The 25,924-nt window shown below is 38.6% G+C and overlaps 1 protein-coding gene across 1 annotated transcript in view; it reads right to left on the bottom strand.

Moving 5' to 3' along the window:
* The window catches only part of CFAP47 (cilia and flagella associated protein 47), a 562,540-nt gene extending 538,030 nt beyond the window's left edge, over positions 1-24,510 (bottom strand). The window contains exons 1-6 of the mRNA XM_040468820.1: positions 24,256-24,510; positions 19,580-19,731; positions 12,614-12,729; positions 4,400-4,538; positions 1,717-1,945; positions 1,114-1,274 (exon numbers count right to left, since the gene is read on the bottom strand). Coding sequence (XP_040324754.1) covers positions 1,114-1,274; positions 1,717-1,945; positions 4,400-4,538; positions 12,614-12,729; positions 19,580-19,731; positions 24,256-24,450 — 992 coding nt within the window. The 5' untranslated portion in view covers positions 24,451-24,510. The remainder of the gene's footprint in view (positions 1-1,113; positions 1,275-1,716; positions 1,946-4,399; positions 4,539-12,613; positions 12,730-19,579; positions 19,732-24,255) is intronic.
* Positions 24,511-25,924: the final 1,414 nt, after the last annotated feature.

Raw genomic sequence — 25,924 nt, 5'->3', positions numbered from 1 at the left:
GGAGGAGAGTAAAGGAAAAAGACCAAAGTGAGAGATGGGTTACTTCATAGACGTAAGTAAACGGTCTTTACTTGCCTTACCTAGAGGTTAACTTTTTTAGCAGTGGGTACTCAAATATACACACAAAAAGAGGCTGACGTGAAATATTACACAGAGATGCAAATAGCACACTAAAAACTTATTTAACTAAGACTTCCAATCATACTCATACCCATGAGTTTATGCTAGACTCTCAAATAAAGTTAACATGCTGCCATGAAAAAAAAACAGAATTTCAAAGATTGTGTATTCAAGAGAATCTTACACATTGACCAAAGAAATCTCCCACAGGCAGATACGACTCAGAAGGCAATTACAGATCATACAAATAGAACCAACAATTACTTAATTACCCTCCTTAAATTAAAACACAATTCAGTCCTTTACAATTGATATCAACATCAAGTGACTCTGTGGCCAGAGAGAGAAGTACATTGAACACTGCCTTCTCACAAAGGGAAGCATACAATTCAATCAGTTATTACCACACACGGCAACCACTCAAGTAGAGCTGAAGTTGCTAGTCTATGTTTAAAACAGCATTTCCGAATATATTTTCAAACTAAATAACCAAACCAAGTACACAGAATTATAAAAAAAAGATACACTGGCAAAAGTACTAAAAGTCTGTATGAATTTCAGCAAACAAGTATGGTTGATTCCAGCGGCTGCTATAGGCTTAATATTCACGCTACTTGGCAAATGTTCTGCTGTGGCAAGAGCATCCTCTTTGGAGGCCCCTGCACATGCGGCGTGTCGCTGGCATCACCTGACTATTCCTACAGGGACAACCAGGTCTTGGTTGCACAGACTCATTTGGAACCATAGTCAAAAACAACACAAAGCTTCCACTCCTACAAGGTCTGGAACAATTCACAATGTAACATGAAATATTTAGAACAAAATTTTTAAATATTGGAAATTATATTAACCATGTTTGAAATGTTTAGAGCCGTAATAAGAAAACACTGATTTGCACATTCTGACAAGTTGGACTCTTACAATCAATGTAATGAACGTCTGATTGATACACTTTCAATTAATAACAAACACCAGAATTGAATTTTTGCTTACTTTGGGCTGAAACAAAATGTAATTATGGTCTTTTGATAAGGTAGCAACCTCCCTTCATTAGGAATACAGGAGATATAAGTGGTAACATCTATGTTCTTTATTTGCCTTAAGTAAGGGAGATTATTTAAAGCAACATCTGTTTTTTGTTGAATATTAGTACCCTGTAATATAAAATCAGAAATACAAAGAATATTAAGGCAGAACACAAATAAAATATTTCAAGAGGAGATCATTAAATAATTATTGAAATTTTAGTATGGAAGATCAAGAATATGTAGGTCTTTAACATATATAAATTTGACCAAGGCACATTATAAAATTCTAAAACCTGTTAAAAAATTCATGAGAACAGAAATCCCACAACCAGCTACTAATCTATAAGAAGCAGTTGTCTGGTGCACTTCAGATATATATTACTATCAATGTTAGTTTAATTTACAGAATTGTTTGAGGTTATCCTTGAAGACACATGAAAGGGAATCCTATCGATCTGCACATTAAAACATACTTAGAACAATTTAACAGCTTTTTGGTTATTAGTAAGTTCAAAACAATGTTTCAAAACATAATGCCCGATCTTCCCCTGTTACACTGTTTACTTACCAGTTCTTCTCCAACTGAATCATCGTGTATTATGGCCACCCAATTTATGGGTTCTGGGTTATTATTGTACAGAAGTGCATGTTCAATTTTTGAAGTTCCGAAGAAAACAGAACCAAAGTGTATGCATTCCAACTTCTTGTCACCACTCATGTTTAGCAATTCAATAATCTGCTCAACCACATGAGCTTTGACCCTCAGGAGCATATCTGGACGACCTTGCAAACTTACTCTACAAGATAATAAATTATACATGTATATCTTAAGTAGAATTTTATTTATTTTTTTTTTATTTTTTTTTCAACGTTTATTTATTTTGGGACAGAGAGAGACAGAGCATGAACGGGGGAGGGGCAGAGAGAGAGGGAGACACAGAATCAGAAACAGGCTCCAGGCTCGGAGCCATCAGCCCAGAGCCCGACGCGGGGCTCGAACTCACGGACCGCGAGATTGTGACCTGGCTGAAGTCGGACGCTTAACCGACTGCGCCACCCAGGCGCCCCAATTAAGTAGAATTTTATATACTTAATTTTTCTCCTAAGTATTTGGATCAACAGAAATTTTATAAAATCACATTATAATTAAAATTCAAAGGCTTAAGAGCAGTTCCTTTCACATACATGCCAGAGAATGTCATGTCCTTCTGTCTGAATCTGCACAGTAGAACGGCATACATACAACCTAATTCATTGTCCCCAAGAAACAAGAGAGTTGGAAAATAATCATATGAATTGACTCCAAAAAAGGACTGCAAGGTCCATATCACCAATTATTTCATAAACACTAGAATTAGATGGGATGATTTAGATGTCCACCTATAGTTCTAGAATTCTGAGATTCTTTTCTAATTCATCCCACTCTCCCAAGTCCAACAGCCAACCTCATCCCCATCCTAATAACCCAATTCTCTATGAAGCAAAGTAAGTCAGCAAAATCCCACTTGTTTGCTGAAATGAAGATCCCGCCATAAAGCTTCACTTCCCAGACTGATTTCAATTCCCTTTTGAAACAGCCCACACATGCACATTTATCCCCCTCTGGCATAAATGCAATCTTCTTAACTCTCATCCCATCAAATACCTCAAATAACTGACCACTCCACAATCATCACTCAAGTCCTTATCTTACACTACATCTCCATCACGTTGGCGGTGGCTGATACCATCTATGCACATCTCTCCTCCCTTAGCTTCCTTGACGCCATACTTTGCCAGTTTCCTTCTAACTTATTCAGTCTTTATCTTTTCATTCTCCTAAGACTTGGATATTTTATATATTCCATGAATAATGGTGTCTCTCTCCCACTCTTTTATACTCTATCCTCCTTGTCAAAGTTGTTTTCGACTTCATGCTTCATCTACAATTTATCCACTGACAATCTTTAAGCCAATATACCTAGACCAAATTGCTTCTGGGACTCAAGGTAGGTAAATCTAATAGGCGCCACAGGATTCTGCAAAGCAAATTAACTCCCACATTTTAAACCTGAACTCAAGATCCCCTCCCACAGACCTGTCCTTCCCCTTACCTTCCCTTTCTATAACCAGTCACTACATCTAGTTAAATCTGCCTCCATAATATTTCTCCAATCTGCACACTTCTCTCCATATGCCTGATTTGTACCTTAGCTGAGGTCTTCATTACTTCCCTTCTGCTGTACTATTACAGTTTCTAGTCAGGCTACCCCTCCACATATGTACTCCCTGATTTGTTGTGTCCACTGTTATCAGCACAACCTTTCTAAATTGCAAACTAATCACCACACTCCCATCTTAAAATCTTCCTGAGATTCCACAGCCTTCACAATAAAACCTAAGCTTCTATCAGGGCTCACAGATGTTTCTCGAACTTTTGTTTGGCTGTGACCTCCAGCAAGACATGTACTTACACTACAAGCACACACACATGTACACACATGCATACACAGGCACACACACACACACACACACCCAAAACAAGTTTTGCAAAACATTTGCCCTTACTATATGACATGCATTCTGCTATTTTCTATTTCACTGTTTTGATACTGGTGGTGACCCATTATAGTGATTGTACATGCCACTAATGGACTGAGACATACAGCATTAAAAAATGCTGTCCTATGAGGTCCTTCACCAGACCCTGCACCATTCTGGTCTCATCTCACATCACTCCTCACCTCCATCTCTGCCTTTACATTGCCTCAGCTCTCTCAGTGTCTAACATCTATTCACCTCCAAGATTTCAAGTCTTCTACTTGCTCTGTCTGAAATTACTCTTCTAACCCAACCCCATCACCAATACCCACCGCCCCTATACGTGCATGCACGCACGCACACGCGCGCACACACACACACACACACACACTCAGCTCAGATCACACCACTGCTCTCTGCCTGGCTACTTCCTACTCACCAATACTTCTTTGGGTATGCTATCACATCCTTACTGGAGCCCTTTCCTGATCTACTCCTTCACCCCCATAAAATCCAAACCAGGAGCCCCTGTTATGTGTACCCATAGGCCATCCTCTGGCTCTTCCCATTTTTGAGTCTCCCGTGCTTGGCAAACAGTCGAGACTCAATGAACAAATGTTGACTGAAAGAACAAAGAAGCTAACGCACATTCAAGACAGTAGGCATATCTGAAGAGTAAAAAAGGAAAGTATTAAGTACTACATTAGAATTAAGAACCATGGTATACTTACTTTGCCACTTCATTTACAATTCTGGGCTGGTCTGCACACAAATCAACTTTAACAATCACTGATGACTTGGACTCCACAACACCATTACTTGGAAAAATGACAATGGGCAATTGGCCCTGGTATTCTGTTTTAAATGTACCTAAGGAGAACAAGAGCAGATGGTTTACATCTGGATCCATACAGTGTTACATTCACATTCTTAATAAGGGTCAGATATACATTACAGAGTATACAGTCTATCGTGGACCAAGAATCACAGCTTTAATTGTAAGTTTAGTCTCTGGGGTCACCCAACAGATGTGAACTGATTGTTAGGACTCAAGCCTCATTGGTAGTTAAAATATACTGTCTGCTTACAAAGTCCAGACACTTATGGTAAGAATTTTGTATATGTTAGTCTGTATAATCCTCAGAGTGCTTCTGTGATATAGGTTTAATCATTAACTCCATTTTATAAATAAGGAAACAGAAGCTTAGACTGGTTGAATGATTTATCCAAAGACACAAGTATTATGGTAGATTAAACTGCTGACCTCAATTCTTGACCTTTCTCTGCATCTTACCATTACACTACCATGGACAAAATATGTTTTCCTACTCCTTGATGTTGGGCCTGATGATGCAATTTGCTTTGGCCAATAGCATGTGGGTAGAAGGGACAACATGCCATCTCCAATCCCATATGTTCTCTTGCACTTCTACCGTGTAAAGTACTTAAGTAGCTACTGTCCCTATGGCCTGTGCTTCACAATGAGTACATGTGGAGCAGAGCCCCCAGCTGACTCACAGACTTGCAGTAACAGAACATTCCTGACTGCCTAGGTTTGAAGCAGAGCTACCCAGCAGAGCACAGCTTAGATGAGTTGAATTCTAGCCATTCTGCATATAAATAAACAATTAAAAACTAATTGCCTTTTTAAGATACAGAATTATGGGGTGGTTTGTTACATAGCGATAGCTGACTACTACAGTTAGAAACTAATAGAGCTTGGATTTTCACTTGGATGCTTCTGACCTAAGGGCTCACACTCGTAGCCATTGTCAGTTGTTGTTGTTGTTGTTTTTAAGATTTGTTTATTTAAATAATCTCTGCACCCAATGTGGGGCTCGAACTCACAATCCCCAGATCAAGAGTCACATGCTCCACTGACTCAGCCACCCAGGCACCCCATCACTTTTTGATAAATGAATTCATGCAGTTCACACAGGGAAAGAGTAAAAGGAATGTGTTTCTAAGAATCAAATAGCATATGAGAAGGAAGTTACAAATACGTCTTATTCTCTTATTCTGAAAACAGAAACAGTGAATAATTTGTAGTAATGTTTAGTGCGTGTATTAGAGCATGCGGTCCTTGAGATCACACATTATGTCTTCCTCATCTCTGTGGTCATAGCATTGCACACAGTGCCTAGCACCAAGTGGAGCGCTCAAAATATGCCCAACAAATGAAGTAGCCAGTCATGTTTCCTTAATGTGCAATATAAATATTATACAATATAAACACAAATGAGCATGCTGCTAACATGAACAACTTGGCAAATTCCCAAATTACCAATTTTAAATCACATTTGATGAAATTTTCAAAAATGATTCATTTACCTTAGGAAAATAAAATATTAGCATCATAAAAGTACTGAAAATATAAGAAAGGTAATAAAACTTTTTTAAGTACAGAGATGATCTGATAGAAAAGGCAAACAAACTCACAGTAACAAAATTTGTTAATCCAGTCACTTCAGACAAGTGCTAATAACAATCTTTAAGGGTGTTTTTTTTCTGTCATAAAACAAAAATTTATAAAATTATATCTGTTTCAAATAAATAAGTATTATTGACTCAATTCTCCAGAAAAGGCAAATTATGTGAGTCCAGGTAAGGCTGAGTCAGTGAGATAGTTCCTATATTGTAACTACTTTGATATAATTTGACAAAAGAATTTTAAGTATTTCAAAAGTTTATTTTAGGAACAACCCGAAACTGAAAGAACATTGTTCAGTCTTCTAAATATATTAAAAGAGTGGCTACACAAACACTAATGCGTCTTATATAACTTTAACACCACTAGTAATAATGAAATATTTGACTTTTATTTTTAAAAAACTAACAATAAAAGGACATCAGCTTAAAGGAAGGGTGTCATTGAAGAAAGGATGTTACAAAAGGAATTTCTGTCATCAAATTCTCATTTCTTGTTAGATAGAACCCTGGCTGATGTTCGGAGAATGAACTAGGAGATAAGGGATTTCAGAGAAATCATTTCAGTTGGTTTGATTACTAAGCAAAAGATGATGATGGCCTGTTGTAGACAAGTGAGGATGCACCAGAAAAAAGAGGATTACTGAGGTAATTAGGAAGTGAAGAAACAGGATTGAGTAACTGACTAAGGGGGTAGGAGGAGAAAAAAAGGAAGAGGTCAAGGATTTTGTTAACTTTCTGACAGGCCCAAGTACATGGTGGTGACATTTAATTAAGAAAAAGAGATATAGGGGCACCTGGGTGGCGCAGTCGGTTAAGCGTCCGACTTCAGCCAGGTCACGATCTCGCGGTCCGCGAGTTTGAGCCCCACATCAGGCTCTGGGCTGATGGCTCGGAGCCTGGAGCCTGTTTCTGATTCTGTGTCTCCCTCTCTCTTTGCCCCTCCCCCGTTCATGCTCTGTCTCTCTCTGTCCCAAAAATAAATAAAAACGTTGAAAAAAAAAATTTTTTTTAAAAAGAAAAAGAGATAGAGAGAGAGAGAAGTTTTGGGGGAAAGGCGAGGAGTTTGGTTTTAGATGTGTTAAGTGTGAGAAACCTGAAGGAAATGTAAAGTGTGGGATAGAGCCCAGTGAGGTAACAGGAATGAGAGTGATTGCCTAAGGGAGAGCGTATAGACTGAAGTAACATGTGGGTGGGCCTAAGGCAAACCCTAAGAAACACTCACATTTAAGGAACCCAAAACAAAGGGACAGCAATCCACAAAAGAGAACTGAAGGGAGGCAGTAGGAAAAAAAATAATTCTAACATCAAAATCGAACATTTATTGAACACTTAATATATATCGGAGAGTGTACTAAGTATTTTATCAATTACCTTCCCAATTGTAGGAGGCAGGCACTATGTTTATCTCTACAATGGATGTCCAGGAAGTGTAAATACTTGCCTAGGGCCTCCTAGCCAGTAAATGTTATAAGCAAGATTTGGGCCCTGGAAGACCTCACTCCAGAACCTGAACCTCCATTTTATATAAGCCAGCGAGGAGCCATAGAAGCCAAAGTTTTGGCTTTTGTGTTTTGTTTTGTTTTTTCAAGACACCAGGGGCCAACTGTCTGAAATGTTGCTATTTAAGTCATGTAAAATAAACACTTAGCCTTGTCCACTGATGTGATTTAGGGAAGCACATGGCCTGCGAGGCTACCTACAGCTGGGACTGAGATGACGGTCCTTTGAACAGATCTGTGTTTTTTGAATGAGACTTGCTTTACCTTCTCTAGAGAAGGTGATTAAGTATACATGGTTACCTTGCCTTTATCCTTCCAAAATACTTTTAGAAACTATAAAGTAGATTTTCATGTAAAAGTATTTTTAAGATCAAGCCAGGGCACACAGTCTAGTTTTATAGGATGCTAACCAAAAATCAAGAGTCACATACCCAAGGTCATTGTTATTTCTTATGTATGCTTTTTTTTTTTTTTTTTTTTTTTTTTAAGGCTTCCTTGGGTCTAAGCGTACCAAGGATAAACCAGTCTCCATGTCTCCAGATGACTGTTTTGGAGACTCTTCAGAATGCTCATAGGAGATTAAGCAGGTTACTTCTAAGTTGAATAACCTTTCATTGAAAGCTTAACAGTTTATTTTTATTTTTATTTTATTTTATTTATTTATTCATTTATTTTTGAGAGCGAGATAGAGAGCACAAGTGAGTGAGGGGCAGAGAGAAAGGAATAGAGAATCCCACGAGGTGCAGAGATGGAGAGAGAGAGACAGTATGGAGCCCAGAGTGCGACTTGAGCTCACCTGAAGTGGGACTCGAACTCACGAACTATGAGATCGAGACCTGAGCCGAAGTCAGATGCTTAAACGACTGAGCCACCCAGACGCCCCTGTTTTTTTATGTACTAAAATGGCAAATCATTTTTTTCTTTTATAATATCCTGGTCAAATTATTTTTAAAGAATTTTTTTATTCAAGTACAGTTGACATACAATTAACGATTCTTTACTCATACTGAGAGGTCACTGAACCAAATCAATTACACAAAGGTTTACTGAATGTCTGTGATATACCCAGCATTGTATTATGTAAGAAACTTATACTGCGATTCCATGACATCAGTTTCCAAGAAAACAAACAATATGTGTTGAGAATAAGTAGTGTGTGTTTCTCTGAGTAGTTAAGGAGGATCTCAAGGACCAGTACTGGACTTTGTCCAATTTAGCAAATTTCCTGGTTTACAGATGATGGTAGGCTTTTCTAGACAATAAAGAGTAGAGAGATGATGCTAATGATCAGGGAAAGGGGAAGAGTGGGCATTAAGAGCAACAGAAAGGTCATATAGCTAGGGCAAAATAACCCAAGTAAACCTAAAGTTTGAGGAGTTCTAAGGTAGCTGTTCAAACACAGAAATGGTATGTGAAGATCACACTAGGGACTTTAAAGACTGTTCTACATGATACCACGGGAGTAGAAAATGTCTTTGCAAATATTCAAGCTTACTGAGGGGAAAAGGGAAATGATTGCAATTCCACACATGCTAAAATAATAATGCTTTTTCCATGATGTTCTTTAAAAGGTAAAAACTGAGAAACAACAAAACCAAAGAACAGAACATGGAGTTCACCAGCTCACAAAGTACTAATAATAGAGACTTATCTTAAAGACAGAGCCACGTCTTCAAAATGAAAAGACAAGCACTAATTTGCACAGTTGGGAGTAAACTTAGCAAATATTCTTATAGAGGGCCAGAAAACAAAATGTATTCAACAATATTTGGCTAAATCCATGGATAATTATTCCATAATGGGCTATAAAAATAAAAAATCATGAAGTTGTTACATGGATCAACTAATAACCCCAGTGTCGCTACCAGAGAGAGAAAACAAAGCTGTACCTACCATGAATCTGCTGAGTGTGGCTTTTTAATGTCCTCTTAAGTATGCATATAAATGTATAAACATTTGATCTTTGACTCTAAAACTATAAAATATTTGTCACAAAAAATCCTTTTTTAAAAACTGTATTAAGGGGCGCCTGGGTGGCGCAGTCGGTTAAGCGTCCGACTTCAGCCAGGTCATGATCTCGCGGTCCGTGAGTTCGAGCCCCGCGTCAGGCTCTGGGCGGATGGCTCAGAGCCTGGAGCCTGTTTCCGATTCTGTGTCTCCCTCTCTCTCTGCCCCTCCCCCGTTCATGCTCTGTCTCTCTCTGTCCCAAAAATAAATAAATGTTGAAAAAAAAAAACACAAAAAAAAACTGTATTAAAATCATCCTTGGTTGCTAAATCTATTTTCTGCCTAAGTGTTTTTCCTCATAAAAATACACTGTTATTCTCATGAATATTTATATACTGTGCCAGTAGGTAATAAGGACTTTATGACACCTTACAGTAACCTGCTACTGTGAATATAAAACATAAAATCAATTTTGCTAATGGTGGAAAAATAATATTCGAGTCAGAGAATGAGAAAGTCAACACTAAGAAAATGTGTTTTATTGATAACAATTTGTAAGGTAATAGTAATTAACATTTCATAGTACTCAATTATAATTTATAGAATGGGGGCGCCTAGGTGTCTCAATCGGTTGAGCATCCGACTTTGGCTCAGGTTATAATCTCGAAGTTCACAAGTTCGAGCCCCTCGTCAGGCTCTGTGCTAACAGCTCAGAGCCTGGAGCCTGCTTTGGATTCTGTATCTCCCTCTCTCTCTGCCCCTCCCCCACTCACACTCTGTTTCTGTCTCAAAGATAAATAAACATTAAAAAAAATTTTTTTAGGGGCACCTGGGTGGCTCAGTTGGTTGAGCGTCCAACTTCACCTCAGGTCGTGATCTCGTGCTCTGTGAGTTCGAGCCCTGCGTCGGGCTCTGTGCTGACAGTGCAGAGCCTGGAGCCTGTTTCAGATTCTGTGTCTCCCTCTCTCTCTCTGACCCTCCCCCATTCATGCTCTGTCTCTCTCTGTCTCAAAAATAAATAAACGTTAAAAAAATTTTTTTTAAATAAAAAATAAAAAAATAAAAATTTTTTAAATATAACTTACAGAATGTAGTATTCACTACAAATAATATGCACACACAAAATATTAATACAATACTAAAAGCTAATGTGGATTACTTTTCTTAAAATGTCTGGGTCTAGATCTGAGGCTTATTTTTATTTATTTTATTAAGTAAAATAATACTAAATATTCTTTTAAGATTTTTTTGTAATTTTTTTTTGAGAGAGACAGAGAGAGAATGAGTGAGGGAGTGGCAGAGAGAGAGGGAGACAGTGAATCCAAAGGAGGCTCCAGGCTCTGGGCTGTCAGCACAAAGCCTGACACAGGGCTCTAACTCACAAACCACAAGATCGTGATGTGAGCTGAAGTTGGACGTTCAAACAAATGAGCCACTCAGGCGCCCTAAATATTAAGATTAAAACCATATATATTCGTTACTTACAGTTTTTATACATAATAAAAATGTACAGTTTGGTGATATTTTATATTAAAGAAAGGGTATGATCGAAACTTTGCAGGATTTGGAATGGACAAGTTAAGAAAGATTTTTGGAAAATAAATAATAAAAACAAAATTCTCTCAATTATATACCACTACTCTAAAATATAACCAGAGAGTCTAAAGGACCATACAGCCCACAATCACTAGCCATGAGAGGTTCTATCTGTAACACTGGAGTCAGACCACAAACGAATCTAATATTCTACAATCCCACAGGCACCCAAAACTTAAACATTTAAAAAATTAACACATGGAAAATTGAAACAACATCCGGTGAGGAACAATGATCAGTTTTATTTGTTTAACCCCAGGAAGAAATCAGTAAAGTGACAAACTGACTTTGTTATTGTTTTTTTTTAGTTTATTTAGTTATTTTAAGAGAGAGAAACAGTGCGAGGGGGGGGGGGGGGGGGTTGACAAAGAGAGACAGAGAATCCCAAGCAGGCCCCAAGCTGTCTGCACAGAGCCCAAAGCAGGGCTTGAGCTAATAAACTGTGAGATCATGACCTGAGACGTAGAGTCAGTTGCTTAACAAACTGAGCCACCCAGGCATCCCCTACCTTTGTTTTAATAATTGTCATTGCTAAAACAGCCACAGAAAATATCCTCACTTAATGTAAAAGAGGTTTGGATTTAAGACCAGTTTTATGTATACAAGATGCAATCTCATAAAAAAATGCCCTCTCTATGTGGACCTGGTCCTCATGTCAGCAATGGAAGCCTTGCCACCCCAGATCCTTAGTATCTAATGAGGACAATGAAGGGTAAGTGATTTTATACCTACTCTATACCATCAATGAATAGTGTGCATGAACACACACACATACAGACACACAAGCCTTTATGGAAACTCTTAGGTCACAGTAAAAATCTCGAGAAATAATCCCATCTAGAGAAGAGAAAAGCATCTACTCTCTGAACAAAAAGTTAATAAGTGCCTTCTAGGGACCATCATGTGAATTCAAAGTTGAGTACGAAAGAGAAAAAAAAAACAAATAGGTATTGAGTGCATATGATAAGTCAAGTGCCACACTAAAACCTTAAGTACATACATAATTAACCATAGTTCATTTTATTAACCACAGTTTATAAATGAGAAATATCAAGTTCAATGTCCTAAAAGATACTTGCCCCAGATGACACAGCTAGTAATGCATTGTGCCCTGATTCTATCCCTGGATGGCTCACTCTAAGGACTATGTCACGCCCTTAACACCATCCTGCCTTCTGTCCACAGGGAGATCACCAGTCACCTGGGAGTCAGGCTGTTAATCAGAATCATAGGGAGATGGATTCATCTTTCCTGAATTATTATCTATCATTTATAGTAATCCTGTTTAAGGGCCTTCAGTTTTGAGCTATTTCAAATGATAGACACCTTACGGGGAGAAGGAATGAATAAGAGAATCCATTAATTATACAAAGTATACATTTCAAATAATACCAACTTATAAATTAATTTATATAACATTAAATTATATATATACATATATATAAATTAATTTATATGACAGAAAGTATTTACCTGGAGCTCTGCCATGATTAATGATATTAATCTCTTTACAATATACTTTGCTATTGGCAACCAATGTGCCAAAATTAACTTCTGACTCAATTTCCAATTGACAGGCTGGAATCAACCTAGGAGAGGAGAAAAGAGGACAACATAATTAACAATTATAACTTCATACTTAAATCTACAGGGGGACATATATAGACACTTTTATAGTAATTCCTTGTAAGACATTTACATTTCCTTAAAAGTCTGTTGATGGCATATTTGTCAGTAAAAGGAACTGAAATAAAGACATGAAAACAAGATAATGAGATACATTTTTAACAAAGAGATCAGACTTTATGCATCTAAGGACATAGTACACCCTCTTAAGTACTCACCTTGAAAGGCTACCCACATATCTCAATATTTTTTGCCACTCAAAACATTTTTGGAATCTCCACCTAAGCCTATAATACATTCTTTGGCCCCTCCTCAGAAAGGGGGGGAATTGATCTTTACAAAGTAAAATAGTTCAGATGATGCCAAATCTGATGAAATAAAAGAAGGTGTTATGCTATAAAATATCATTTGGGGACTAAAACAAGATCTAAGCACAAAAAGATACAATAGATTTTTCACCTGTGTCTCTAACTAAAAGGGCTCACTGTAGCATACCTATAACACATGTTGCCTACACATTTTAAAAATCCACTGTAATTCTATATGCACATCTCACAGGGATACATATATTTTATATATGGAAAATTTATAATTTATTAACAAGTATATTATCTTGTTTGATACTAAAAACTGCATTAAAAGGAAACAAATATTATTATGGCTCCTATGTTATAGATGAAAAGCCAAACACTTCCAAAGCCTCAATGATTTATCTGAGAAATTATTTGTATATAACATTGGTGAACTTAGCCTTGATTTTGTTAGATTTTAAGTGCATTACCCTTACGAACCTAACAATGATAACAGTGCCAATAATAAATATAGTAATAACTGATCTCTACTGAGTCCTTAGGTTATGTACCAGATACATGAATTAAGTAATTTACTCCATATAGGATATAACTTCCATAATATAAATACATACAGACACATGCACAAAGACATAAGTAAGAATACCTGAATAAAACATTCACAAATACTGCTTTATGCACTGGTGGTCTGGGCCTTCTTTCTGAGATGTATGTTTATATGGGAGTGTTTGTGTATTATTGGATATATAGAGACATTCCAGAGATCAGCCAGGACTATCCTGTATATGCTGCTTCTTTAAGGAATACCCATGTTCTTCTCATGAAGACGTTGTAATTTTGTAACAGGAAAAGGGAAGATCAATGACCTCAGTGTACGTAATTGCATTAACAGAGTTTAAAGGATCTAAAAGAGGCACTCATTACACAAACAATATAAGATATGAAGGCGAACATTCGTTCAAACTATTTCTCTAGCTGGGTTCAGAAACGTATCTTAAAAATAATTTCTTGGATATGTTTTTCAATTTGAGCCTTGTCACCTTTTCCTTTTAAGAGCATGGCATCATCTTTAGTCACAATGACCTCTCCAACTTTTCCTAAGTCCTGAGGCTGAACATCTTCAAGATTCAGAGTCAACCAGTCTTCTCTGAACACTGCACCACCAGTAGCAATAGCCCTATCTTTAAGCTGGTTCTTTCTATTGTCACCAAAACCTGGAGCTTTGACGGCTACAACCTGAAGACCAACTTTTAGCCTATTCAAAACAAGTGTACTCAGAGCTTCTCCACCAACATCTTCAGCAATTATGACCAAGGGTTTAGGGTGAGCATTGGCAATTTCAAGAACAGGTACCATGGACCAGACACTAGAAATTTCCGTTTCACTCAACAGAACATAGGCATCTTGGAATTCACATTTCTGCCTTTTCGATGTATTAATAAAGTATGGAGAAATATAACCTCGATCAAACTTCATGCCTTCAATAATTTTTAATTCATCATTTAGTGTTTTTCCATCCTTTACTGTGATAACACCTTTTCTTCCAACCTTTCTCACTGTATCAGAAATGATGTTGCCAATTTCTTTGTCTCCATTTGTAGAAATGGTAGCAACCTGAGCAATTTCTCCAGGGGTCGTCACAGGTTTAGACTGCTTCTTTTTTTTTTTTTTTTTCAACGTTTATTTATTTTTGGGACAGGGAGAGACAGAGCATGAACGGAGGAGGGTCAGAGAGAGAGGGAGACAGAGAATCGGAAACAGGCTCCAGGCTCTGAGCCATCAGCCCAGAGCCTGACGCGGGGCTCGAACTCACGGACCGCAAGATCGTGACCTGGCTGAAGTCGGACGCTCAACCGACTGCGCCACCCAGGCGCCCCTAGACTGCTTCTTAAGTTCAGCAATTACAGCATCAACAGCTAACATCACACCTCTCCTGATTTCCACTGAAAAAGTATCCAAGAAATTACTGAACAGTTAGATATCAAAACTAGTGAATATGAAAAGGAAAAACTGAATAAACATCTGGCAAAACTCTCAGATGGAGTAGCTGTGCTGAAGGTTGGTGGCACAAGTGATGTTGAAGTGAATGAAAAGAAAGAGTTACAGATGTCCTCAATGCTACCCGAGCTGCTGTTGAAGAAGGCATTGTTCTGGGAGGGGGTTGTGCTCTGCTTTGGTGCATTCCAGCCTTGGATTCGATAACTCCAACTAATGAAGATGAAAAAATTGGTATATAAATCATTAAGAGAACACTCAAAATTCCTGCAATGACCATTGCTAAGAATGCAGGTGTTGAAGGATCACTGATAGTTGAGAAAATTATGTTGAGTTTCTCAGAAGTTGGTTATGATGCTATGGAGATTTTGTGAATATGGTAGAAAAGGGAATCACTGATCCAACTAAGGTCATAAGAACTGCTTTATTGGATGCTGCTGGCATGGCCTCTCTGTTAACTACAGCAGAAGTTGTAGTCACCAAAATTCCTAAGGAAGAGAAGGACCCTGGAATGGGTGGAATGGAGGTGGTATGGGAGGTGGCAATGTTCTAATTCCTAGAATAGCACTTTACCATTGTTAATGAACTGTGACAGGAAGTTCAAGGCAGTGCTCCTCAAGAATAACTTCAGAGAAGTCAGTTGAAGGAAATGAATGAAGAAAAGCCTGGCTGATGTTCAAGAAAATCACTATAACCATCAGTTACTGGGTTCAGTTGACAACATATAATGGTTTACTGCTGTCATTGTCCATGCCTACAGATAATTTATTTTGTATTTGTGAATAAAAAGACATTTGTACATTCCTGATAACTGAATGCAAGAGCCATGTACCATTGTACTGCTTTCAACTTAAATACTGAGGTATTTTTACTACTATTCTGTTAAAATGAGGATTTTAGTGCTTGCCATCACCAGATGAAAAGTTAAGAAGCAGCCTTTCTGTGGAGAGTAAGAGTAATTGTATACAAAGTAGAGAAATATCCAATTATGTGACAACCTTTGTGTAATAAAAATTTCTTTAAAGTTAAAAAATAATAATAATAATAATTTCTTAGAAGGGGGTGGCTGGGTGGCTCAGTCTGGGTGGTGTCAGCTGTGCTGACAGCTCAGAGCCTGGAGCCTGCTTTGGATTCTGTGACTCCCTCTCTCTGCCCCTCCCCTGCTTGTGCGCTGTCTCTGTCTTTCAAAAATAAATACACGTTTAAAAATTTTTTTTTAATAATAATTTCTTGGGGCACCTGGGTGGCTTAGTCGGTTAAGTGTCCAACTTCGGCTTAGGTAGATCTCAGGGCTCATTGAGTTTGAGCCCTGCAATGGGCTCTCTGCTGTCAGCACAGAGTCTGCCTCAGATCCTCTGTCCTACTCTCTCTCTGCCCCTCCCCTGCTCTCGTGCACACTTGCTCTCTCTCAACAATAAACAAACATTTAAAAAAATAAAATTTCTTAAGAGTCTACTCACACACGTACACACATATGTACACATACACATATATACATTATATATATATATAAATTATACACACGTATGTATGCACACATATATATGGGTTACCTTAGTAGTAAGGGCTTGGTAATAGAGTAATATAATACATAACAGTTTTTCTGGCTTTCCTATTGGTTTCTCTTCCACCTGACTAAGAAAAGTATTTGCAATAACATTTTTCTTTTTATGTTACAGACAGTTTATGTTAACAAACAGGAGAATGGTAGTTACCAGGAGCTGGGGGTGGGAAAATTGGTAAGTGGTTGGTCAAAATATGCACTTAGAAGATGAATTAGTTCTGAAGATCTCATGCCCAGCCTTGTGATTAGAGTTAACAACACTGCATTATGTATTTGAAAGCTGCTAAGAGACGATATCTTAAATGTTCTCACAACAAAATGAAATGATAATTATGTGATCTGATGGAGGTGTTAGCTAACACCACACTAGTAATCACATTGCAATATATAAATGCACCAAATCAACACCGTGTACAGCTTAAACTTACACAAAGTTCTTTATCAATTATATCTCAATTTTAAAAAAGGAAAAAAATGAAGTACCAAACTTGGTAATTTATATATGGAGTTAAATTTATAGTAATATAATTCATAAGAAATTCTAAAAACATGTATGGATTTATGATTGGAGTAAATCTACTTATATACATATTTGTAAACATACTGAACAAATAATACATTAGGATATGATGCTATAGTTAGAAATGGAATGAAAATACAAATCTGAGGGGAAAAAAAGATGAGGTAAATCTTTCAACTGTTAAATTACTATGGTATTTCCACTCTACTGGATACATTTGAAAGAAGCATGTAATTATAGTAATATTTGTTATGTGTAAGTGATTACATCTTTGCAACTATTCAAGCTCATGACTAAAACTCTCAGCCATTTTTAAATGTGCAAGAGGGATGAAAAAACAAGTGCTCACAATCACTGATTATATCATTTCTGCTAAAGTACTTCTGAAAGGGCAGAGAATCCAAACTTCTGGTTTCCAGACAAGATTTCATAAATCTATTTTTCCATATTCGTCCCCACTAAATGCAACTATAAACTCTAGAAATGGTGCAAGAGACAAGCAAAGAATGTTCATAGCAGCTGTATTTGTAATGTATCATGGCATCTGCCTGATATCCTTCATCAGGCCAAAGGTTAAACAAACTGTGGTATACGCATACCATGGAAGACATGACATGACAAAATTTTAGAAATGGAAGACAGATTACTGGTTTGAACAGTTCAGGGATTGTAGGTGTGAAGCAGAAGGAAGGTGGGTATGGGTATAAAAAAGTAACAGGAGATGGGCGCCTGAGTGGCCCAGTAGGTTAAGCAACCGACTCTTGATTTTGGCTCAGGTCATGATCTCACAGTTAGTGGGATGGAGCCCCACATCAGGCTCTGTGCTGACAGTGCAGAGCCTGCTTGGGATTCTCTTTCCCTCTCTGCCTCTTCCCACCCTATCACTCTCAAAAAATAAATAAATAACCTTTTTTTTTAAAAAAAGTAACAGGAGAAATCCTTGTCGTATTACCAGTGCTGAATATCTGGACTATGGTGGTGGATATAAAAACCTATACAGGTAATAGAATTGTATAGAACTTAAAAACTTAAAAACATAACACACACATACACACACACAGATACACACACGCCCATCCTCCTTCAGCCCTTTCCATCATAGTTTAAGGGGACAGTGTTTTCCTTATGCTGTAGCTGTGATGAGCAGCCAAACTCAGATGAGAGAGAGCATACATTACGAGGACAAGACAAAATTCCTGTTTTCAAAGGCAGAAGCATCTTCAACTCTTTTCTCCCTATATAGTACAAGCAAGCAAATCTCACTGAAACTCATAGTTACATCAATGTGCAGAATGGGCCAAAAATGGCCTTACCTAAAATAAATTATAAAATGTAAAGTAAGTATTTTTAATAGGCTAATAACATTCCTTTCCTGACAATGTGTTAACTGATTTCTATACAGAACGCGATGCTTGGCTAAATCAGAACTTCTCAACAACATGGAGAACTAAAATAACTGCAGATCTAAATTTGGTTTATGAAAATAAAAAAACACACAAGGGAACTTATAAAAAGACATATCTAATGCCAGTATTAACATTCCAATATTAATTCTACAGATGGTAGACAAATAGAGACAAAAGAATGACATCTATGGAAGCACATTTTGCTAAGGAAAAGGAGGATCCACACATGCATGTCTATCAATTAAAAAAATACTTTAAGGGGCGCCTGGGTGGCTCAGTAGATTAAGCATCCGACTTGGGCTCAGGTCATGATCTCACAGTTTGTGCGTTCAAGCCCAGCATCAGGCTCTGTGCCGACAGCCCAGAGCCTGGAGCCTGCTTTGGATTCTGTGTCTCCCTCTCTCTCTGCCCTCCCCTGCTTGTGCTCTGTCTCTCTCTCAATCTCTCTCTCAAAAATAAATATACATTAAAAAAATTATAAGTTAACTCTTAAATACAGAGGACAAACTGAGGGCTGCTGGAGGGGTTTTGGGTGGGGGGATGGGCTAAATGGGCACGGGGCGTTAAGGAGACTTCTTGGGAGGAGCATTGGAAATTATACACAAGTGATGAATCACTAAATTCTATTCCTGAAATCATTAGTATACCATATGTTAATCTACTTAGATGTAAATTTTTAAAAATTATAATAATAAATAAAATATAAAAAAAATTTTACTCTCAAAAGGTATAAAAAAAAACACGGTCAAAATAAAACAGGATGTAAGTCAAGGGAAAAAGAGGGAATACATGCAATTGTTGAACGTTTTTATTTTAATTAAAAATACCAGAAAACCAGCCTTCCATTTTTTGAACACCCATTTGCTAAAAATCTGACCATTAAGTTCAGCTATAAGGACACTATAGATACAAAAAGGAATCTTAGCCAGAGAAAATACAGAATATTATATTACTTTGACCCTTATTTTTATGTGAAGAGTGCTGAAAATGTCAGCATGAAATATGGAGAATACGTACCCAAGTAGAGGGATCTCTATTATTTTATTTCCTATTGAAATAAGTAGTTGGTCATAAGTGTCTTCATCCTTATCAGGATGGTATTCCACCATAGCTGTCATCTGAAGTCCAGAAGCAAGTGCTTTATCCAGATTGGTCAAAATCAGTTTGAACTTCATGGGGAGAAAAAAAAAAAATCAAATTATACATCTTAACTCCTAATAAGGAAATAATGTGAGCTACGGTAGCTAGAAGTGTCCATTAGTTCAAGAGCTGTATCAGGATATAAGCAATATTCCTTCCCTGAAAGCAAACACTTAATGACTGTGTGTGTGTGTGTATATATATACACACACACACACATATATATATCAGATTCTAGACCCTCCAGATACGCTTTTTTTTTTTTAATGTTTATTTTTGAGAGAAACAGATGCTAACAGGGAAAGGGCAGAGAGAGAGGAAGACAAAGAATCCAAAGCAGGCTCCAGGCTCTGAGCTATCAGCACAGAACCTGACGTGGGTCTTGAACCCACGAACAGTGAGATCATGACCTGAGACAAAGCCAGACGCCTATTGAGCAACCCAGGCACCCCTCCAGGTATGCTTTTAACAGTACATGGACTAAAACTGACAATGTAGTCAGTTGAGAAACATGTAAATGCTCACAAGCTCATTTAGAAGTATGAGGTACTTCAATACAGAACAAAGGGAGAGCAATCTAATAATAATTATCTATTATTAAATAATAGATAATCTAATAATCTTAAACACATACATTTATCATTTTATATACTTTTTGTATGGGGACTTAGAATTCAGAACTTGGAGCAAATATAAAAAAGGAATAGGATACGAGGGGAAGAAAAACCACTTTCATTCTTGTAAAACATTTGCTAGACTCCAGGACAAATATGAAGGGAGAAAGTGAAGGAGAGAATTACTATGTGTTGGAGACCCACAATAAGTCAAGCATTCTACATCTCTTATCTCACATAAGACAGTTCTACAGTCCTATAAGGCTGATGTTAAGGCTCCCAGAATATAGATGAGTAAACTGGGACTTGGAGAGCATAATTAACGTCTAAGGTCACTCTAACAGGATTCAAATCACACATCCATGTGACTCTGAAATATAAGCTCCTTCCCCATAAGTGGAAAAAGTCCCTCTCCTGAGTACATAATCTCTTCAAGGAAGCAGACTATACACCCCTAGAAAGTTAAATAATACAAGTCAAGAACTAATTAAGTGTCTTATGAGTACTGGAGACATAGGGATCACAAAAGTCCATGAGAAAGCATGATTACCATTGGGCTAGAAAGGAGTGTACTTGGCCTAAGCTTAAAGAATGGATGTAAAAGGTGGAGAACAAGCAAGTAAGGTGCTCCCTATGGGGAAGGAATATCTCGGACATAAGCCAAGAAAAGAATAAGCAGAACAGTCTTTCAGCAGGCAACTAATAAGCTAGCCTTGCTGGGCAAAGAGCTCAACCCGTAACGATGGAGGTCATGTTGAAATTAATTATTCAGGGCTTTTCAAGCCAGGCTAAATCTAAGCAGTACTTTCCAGCAACGAAGGGCACAGAGCAGTGGAGTGATTTGTTGATACCAGTGGTCTGAAAGCTTCATACTTCCAGCAAACTTCTGATACCTCAAAACTATCACAGTTCAACTCTGAATCCCCCTGCAATTACAGAACAGTAAGAAAACAAGGGATAGATTTTTCCCTGCATAAGCCTTTGGGTGTTACAAGTGCATGTATCAGATGTGACTATCTTCCTTTAAAGAAGCTGTATCTTGGAGAAAGGAAACCATGGCTTCAGCAGCATGTGCTTTTGGTCAAACTACAAGTTGCTGAGCCCTGTGAATGGTATACAAAGGTGTATAAGGCACCACCCTTACTCAGGAGCTGACGGATGGTAAAACTAACATTTACTAGGAGTCATCAGGACACAAGTCCAAACTATAATCAATGCCTGATAACTGGTATCCAGCAGGGAAGAAATAACCTGGAGATAATATGATAAGACTTACAGAGAAAAAGAGAACTCAATTTGTCCCTTAAAGATGGGTGGGATTTGGAAACACGTGATTCTTGCAGGAGGTGGGAATGAAAAACACGGGTCAAAAGAAAAGGGAGTCTGAGCCATGGAGGTAAAAGGGGACAATTCCAAGTAAGACTGGCCTGACTGATGCAGAAGCCACACAAGTTAACAAAACACTAAAGATAAGGACTGTGTCTTCTTCATTTTCTACCAGCAACCCACAGTAGATGGCATATAGTACTACATATGGTTCATAATAGGTCATCAACACAAAGATAATGCAGCCTCTTGAGCCAGGGTTGCAAACCAGTACTACTCTATGTTAGAAGCATCATTTTGTAAGTAATTATAAATGGTGATGATGACAATCTTCTTTATACAGCACTTTTTTCTTTTCTCCAAGATAGTTAATACATTTTTTTCTAATCTATCTTCTTCCTAATTCCCTTTATATCTATGAAGGATCAGGAGAGCACACCATGGTCTTGCAACAAAGAGAAGTTCACACTAATACTGGGCTCACGGCTTTGGCCTCTAACTGGTAAGCTTACCTGGCCATTCTCTTGTGTCCAGATTTGTGGTCTAAATAGTTTTCCTTCTTAACTCTTGATACAAACTAAAATGAATTATATCATTTATCTCCTGACTGCACAAAAACCACCCATATAAGTGTCTCCTGGACATCCATAAAATAGTGTTTGCCCACATCTGGGATTTACTGCCAGCCTGAATTTTAGAAGAAAAGTATTTTCAGGTATACATTCAATTGCTCAATAAATATGTAGTGACGTAGTGAAATTATAAAATTTTTCCCTTATTTTACAGTATTTGGAGTAATCAGGTCATTTTTTTTTATTTTTTTTTCAACGTTTATTTATTTTTGGGACAGAGAGAGACAGAGCATGAACGGGGGAGGGGCAGAGAGAGAGGGAGACACAGAATCGGAAACAGGCTCCAGGCTCTGAGCCATCAGGCCAGAGCCTGACGCGGGGCTCGAACTCGCGGACCGCGAGATCATGACCTGGCTGAAGTCGGACGCTTAACCGACTGCGCCACCCAGGCGCCCCAATCAGGTCATTTTTTATTTAAAAAAGAGTTAATAGCCTCTCACGATATTCCATTTTATTACAAAATACATGTTACTATTGTTAAAACATTCAAATACAAAAATGAACAAAGCAGGATTCCATTTATATGAAACTCAAAAACAAGCAAAACTAATCTGTGGTGTTAGAAATCACTACAGTGGTCACCTCCATGGAGTGATTACTCCAGGTACTGCAAGGAACCTTCTAGAATGCTGGAAATGGAAATTCTACGATTTGACCCAAATGGTGGCTACATGGGTGTATAAACACATAAAAATTCATCAAGCTTTACTTTCGAGATTTGTGCACTTTAGTGTAGGTAAAAAGTACAATTTTTTTTAAGTGTAAAAAGTAGAACATGAAAGTCCTTTTTCTCATTATCCTTCTACTCGCTACCGTACATTTTTCTATGTATATACAAATAGATGTAATTTTAACAACAACAAAAAATCGTAAATACCTTTCCATTTCTGTACCTAGAAATCCAGGTGCATTCAATACTACTTATCGTTAAGAATGTCCCACAAAAAAAAAAAATACTAATAAGGTTATTTATCACTTACATATCAAAAATTCTTACCACCTTTCCTATATCAAAAGTCTCCCTGACAGCAAACTAATATTCATCCTCTCACACACATGATCTGAAATGACAGCGAGATTGAAATAGAATTCTGTCAACTTTGGGGGCCTGGAAGGTTCAGCTGGTTAAGCATCCGACTTCGGCTCAGGTCATGATTTCGCAGTTAGCAAGTTCGAGCCCCCAGCTAGGGCTCTGTGCTGACAGCTCGGAGCTTGGAGGCTGCTTCAGATTCTGCGTCTCCCTCTCTCTCTGCCCCTTCCCCGCTCACACTCTGTTTCTCTCTCCCTGTCTCAAAAATAATAAACATTAAAACATGTTTTAATTTAAAAAAAGAATTCTGTCAACTTCTAAGTCAGAAGATTGGAGACGGCCTCTCGGAACATTAATTTTACTCATGATCTTTACTGACTCCCCCAGTTTCTAAGTCCTGTAAGGGTAGGGTTGTGTTCATTTTAGATTCCTCACACCTACAGCCTATTATACAGTAGGTGCTCAACAAATGTTTGTTGGAACATGAAATAATAAACCTTTCCACTATCCTACTGTATCTAGAGTAATCAGGCACTTTATGACTAAAGGGTACTTTAGAGAATTTTGTTGATGTAATTCTACAGTATACAAGCACAAATTCTGGGGTTAGGAGACAGACATGGAACCCCCTTTCCCTTCTTTCCAAACCAAGATGAAGAAGTTGGGAGGTTCTAGATCAACTTTTCCCCACTGTGTCTCCGTAACCAAACAAAAAGTAAAAACAAACAAACAAAAAAAAAACAAAACAAAACGGCTAGCACGCGTATGCACTGAGACCTAAATGGCCGCTCCCTGGGAAGCTCAATCCTGCCCCCCCCTCCCCCCCACCCCGCCACACTCCCGCAGAAGCCGGCGTCTACTCTCCGGGACAAAGCAGGCGCCCAGATGGGGAGGCGGTCTCAGAGCCCTGACGCTCGGGAGGTCCTGCTCCTGCACCCCCGAGGGTGTTACCTGTGGCTTGAGTGGTTCCTTAAACCGGATTTTCTGGTTGCAACGGCCGAGGTTGTGTACGGTAACCGGCAGGCGGTACACCCTCCCGGCCAGCGTGTCCAGGAACTTCACCTCCGAAGGGGTCACCCGCAGCTGCACCTCCTTCTTTGGGGTCTCCACGTCCCGGGAGATGAAGGAGCCCCTCTCAGTCTCCATGGCGGCCTTGTAGGTAGCCTGCGAACAGTAGCTGACTTGATTTACAGAGGGCTAGCGTGGACGCCGTCGCTAGGCAACCGACAGACGCCGCACGCTCGCCTCAAGCTCCACCCTCATTGGCTCAGCCCAAACTTTGTGCGTTGGCTTATAGAATGCAGGCACGTGGGGAAGGAAAGAACCCAGGGGTCGCAAGTGTCACCAGAGAAGCTGGAAAACGTTCTGTGACAGCCCAAATCTCACTTCGTTCTGGCCTGTCAGGATTTTAAGATGGCATTGGCAGGGTGGGGTAATTTTCCCGGACCTCTCTTAAGACTAAACTTAAAGAGCAAAGGAAGTGATGTGCCCGCCAAGTCAATTAAAGCAGCAAAACTAACAGTTAACAGAGGAATTCAATGGAAGCAGAGTCAGGACCCCCTGGGTGCCCTGCTCACTGGCCTTTAGGCTATCGTTTCTCAAAAGGTAATAGCAAGCCTCTAGATCTTTTGTTAAAATGCAGATTCTGTTTCAGTAGATCTGGGGCGGGGCCTAAGATGCTGTATTTGTAGCAAGGTCCCAGGTGATTCCAATGCTGCTGCAGGTCCTGGGACCACACACCGAGTATAGAAGCTTTAGAAGTTTTGTTAATTACTCCAGGTGTTAAGTTTCTTCATTTGTGAAACCAAGGGGCTGCTCAAAAGGTTGAGATCAAACCTCTTATCTAGCTAGATGAGCACCCTCCCAACAGTCCTAGATTCACACTGCCCAATCATTAACTTCATCCTTGATCTGCTGTGATGGTCTTAGGGTTTCAAAACATAGTAGGTTAGTGGCATTTCCCTGCCTTAAATCTGCTTCTTACCACTTTACAACAAGCTGCTTTCTACGGACTTTTATTAATTTGGAGTCAAGCTCTACAGATATATCCATATACTGTGTAATTATATATATAATACTTACGTTGAGGGGCTCCTGGGTGGCTCAGTCAGTTAAGCGTCCAACTTTGGCTCAGGTAGTGATCTCCTGATTCATGGGTTCCAGCCCTGCCTCAGGTTCTGTGCTGACAGCTCAGAGTCTGGAGCCTGCTTCGGATTCTGTGTCTCCCTCACAATCTGCCCCTCCCCTGCTTGCACTCTCTTTCTCTCTCTCAAAAATAAGTAAACATTAAAAAAAAATTGTTTTTGAAAAGTAAAGAAAAAAGAGTCTGAATGCAGACCAGGAAAACCTATTATAGTGCTTAGAGTAACGACTTAGAAACAAGATCTATTGAGGTGGCTCAGTTGGTTAAGCCTCTGACTCTTGATCTCGGCTCACTCACTGATCTCACCGTGCATGAGATCAAGCCCAGAGTTGGGCTCTGCGCTAACAACATGGAGCCTGCTTGGGATTCTCTCTCCCTCTCGCTCTCTGCCCCTCCCCCACTCACTGTCTTTCTCTCTCTCTCTCAATAAATAGGTACACATTCTTAAAACAGACAAAAAAAAAAAGAAACAAAGAA

This window comes from Herpailurus yagouaroundi, unplaced genomic scaffold (genome assembly GCF_014898765.1).
Source record: "Herpailurus yagouaroundi ecotype Mexico unplaced genomic scaffold, PumYag 67793, whole genome shotgun sequence".
Classification (NCBI taxonomy): domain Eukaryota; kingdom Metazoa; phylum Chordata; class Mammalia; order Carnivora; family Felidae; genus Herpailurus; species Herpailurus yagouaroundi.
Note: the sequence above shows the minus strand (reverse complement) of the source record. Positions and strands in the feature narration are given on the sequence as shown.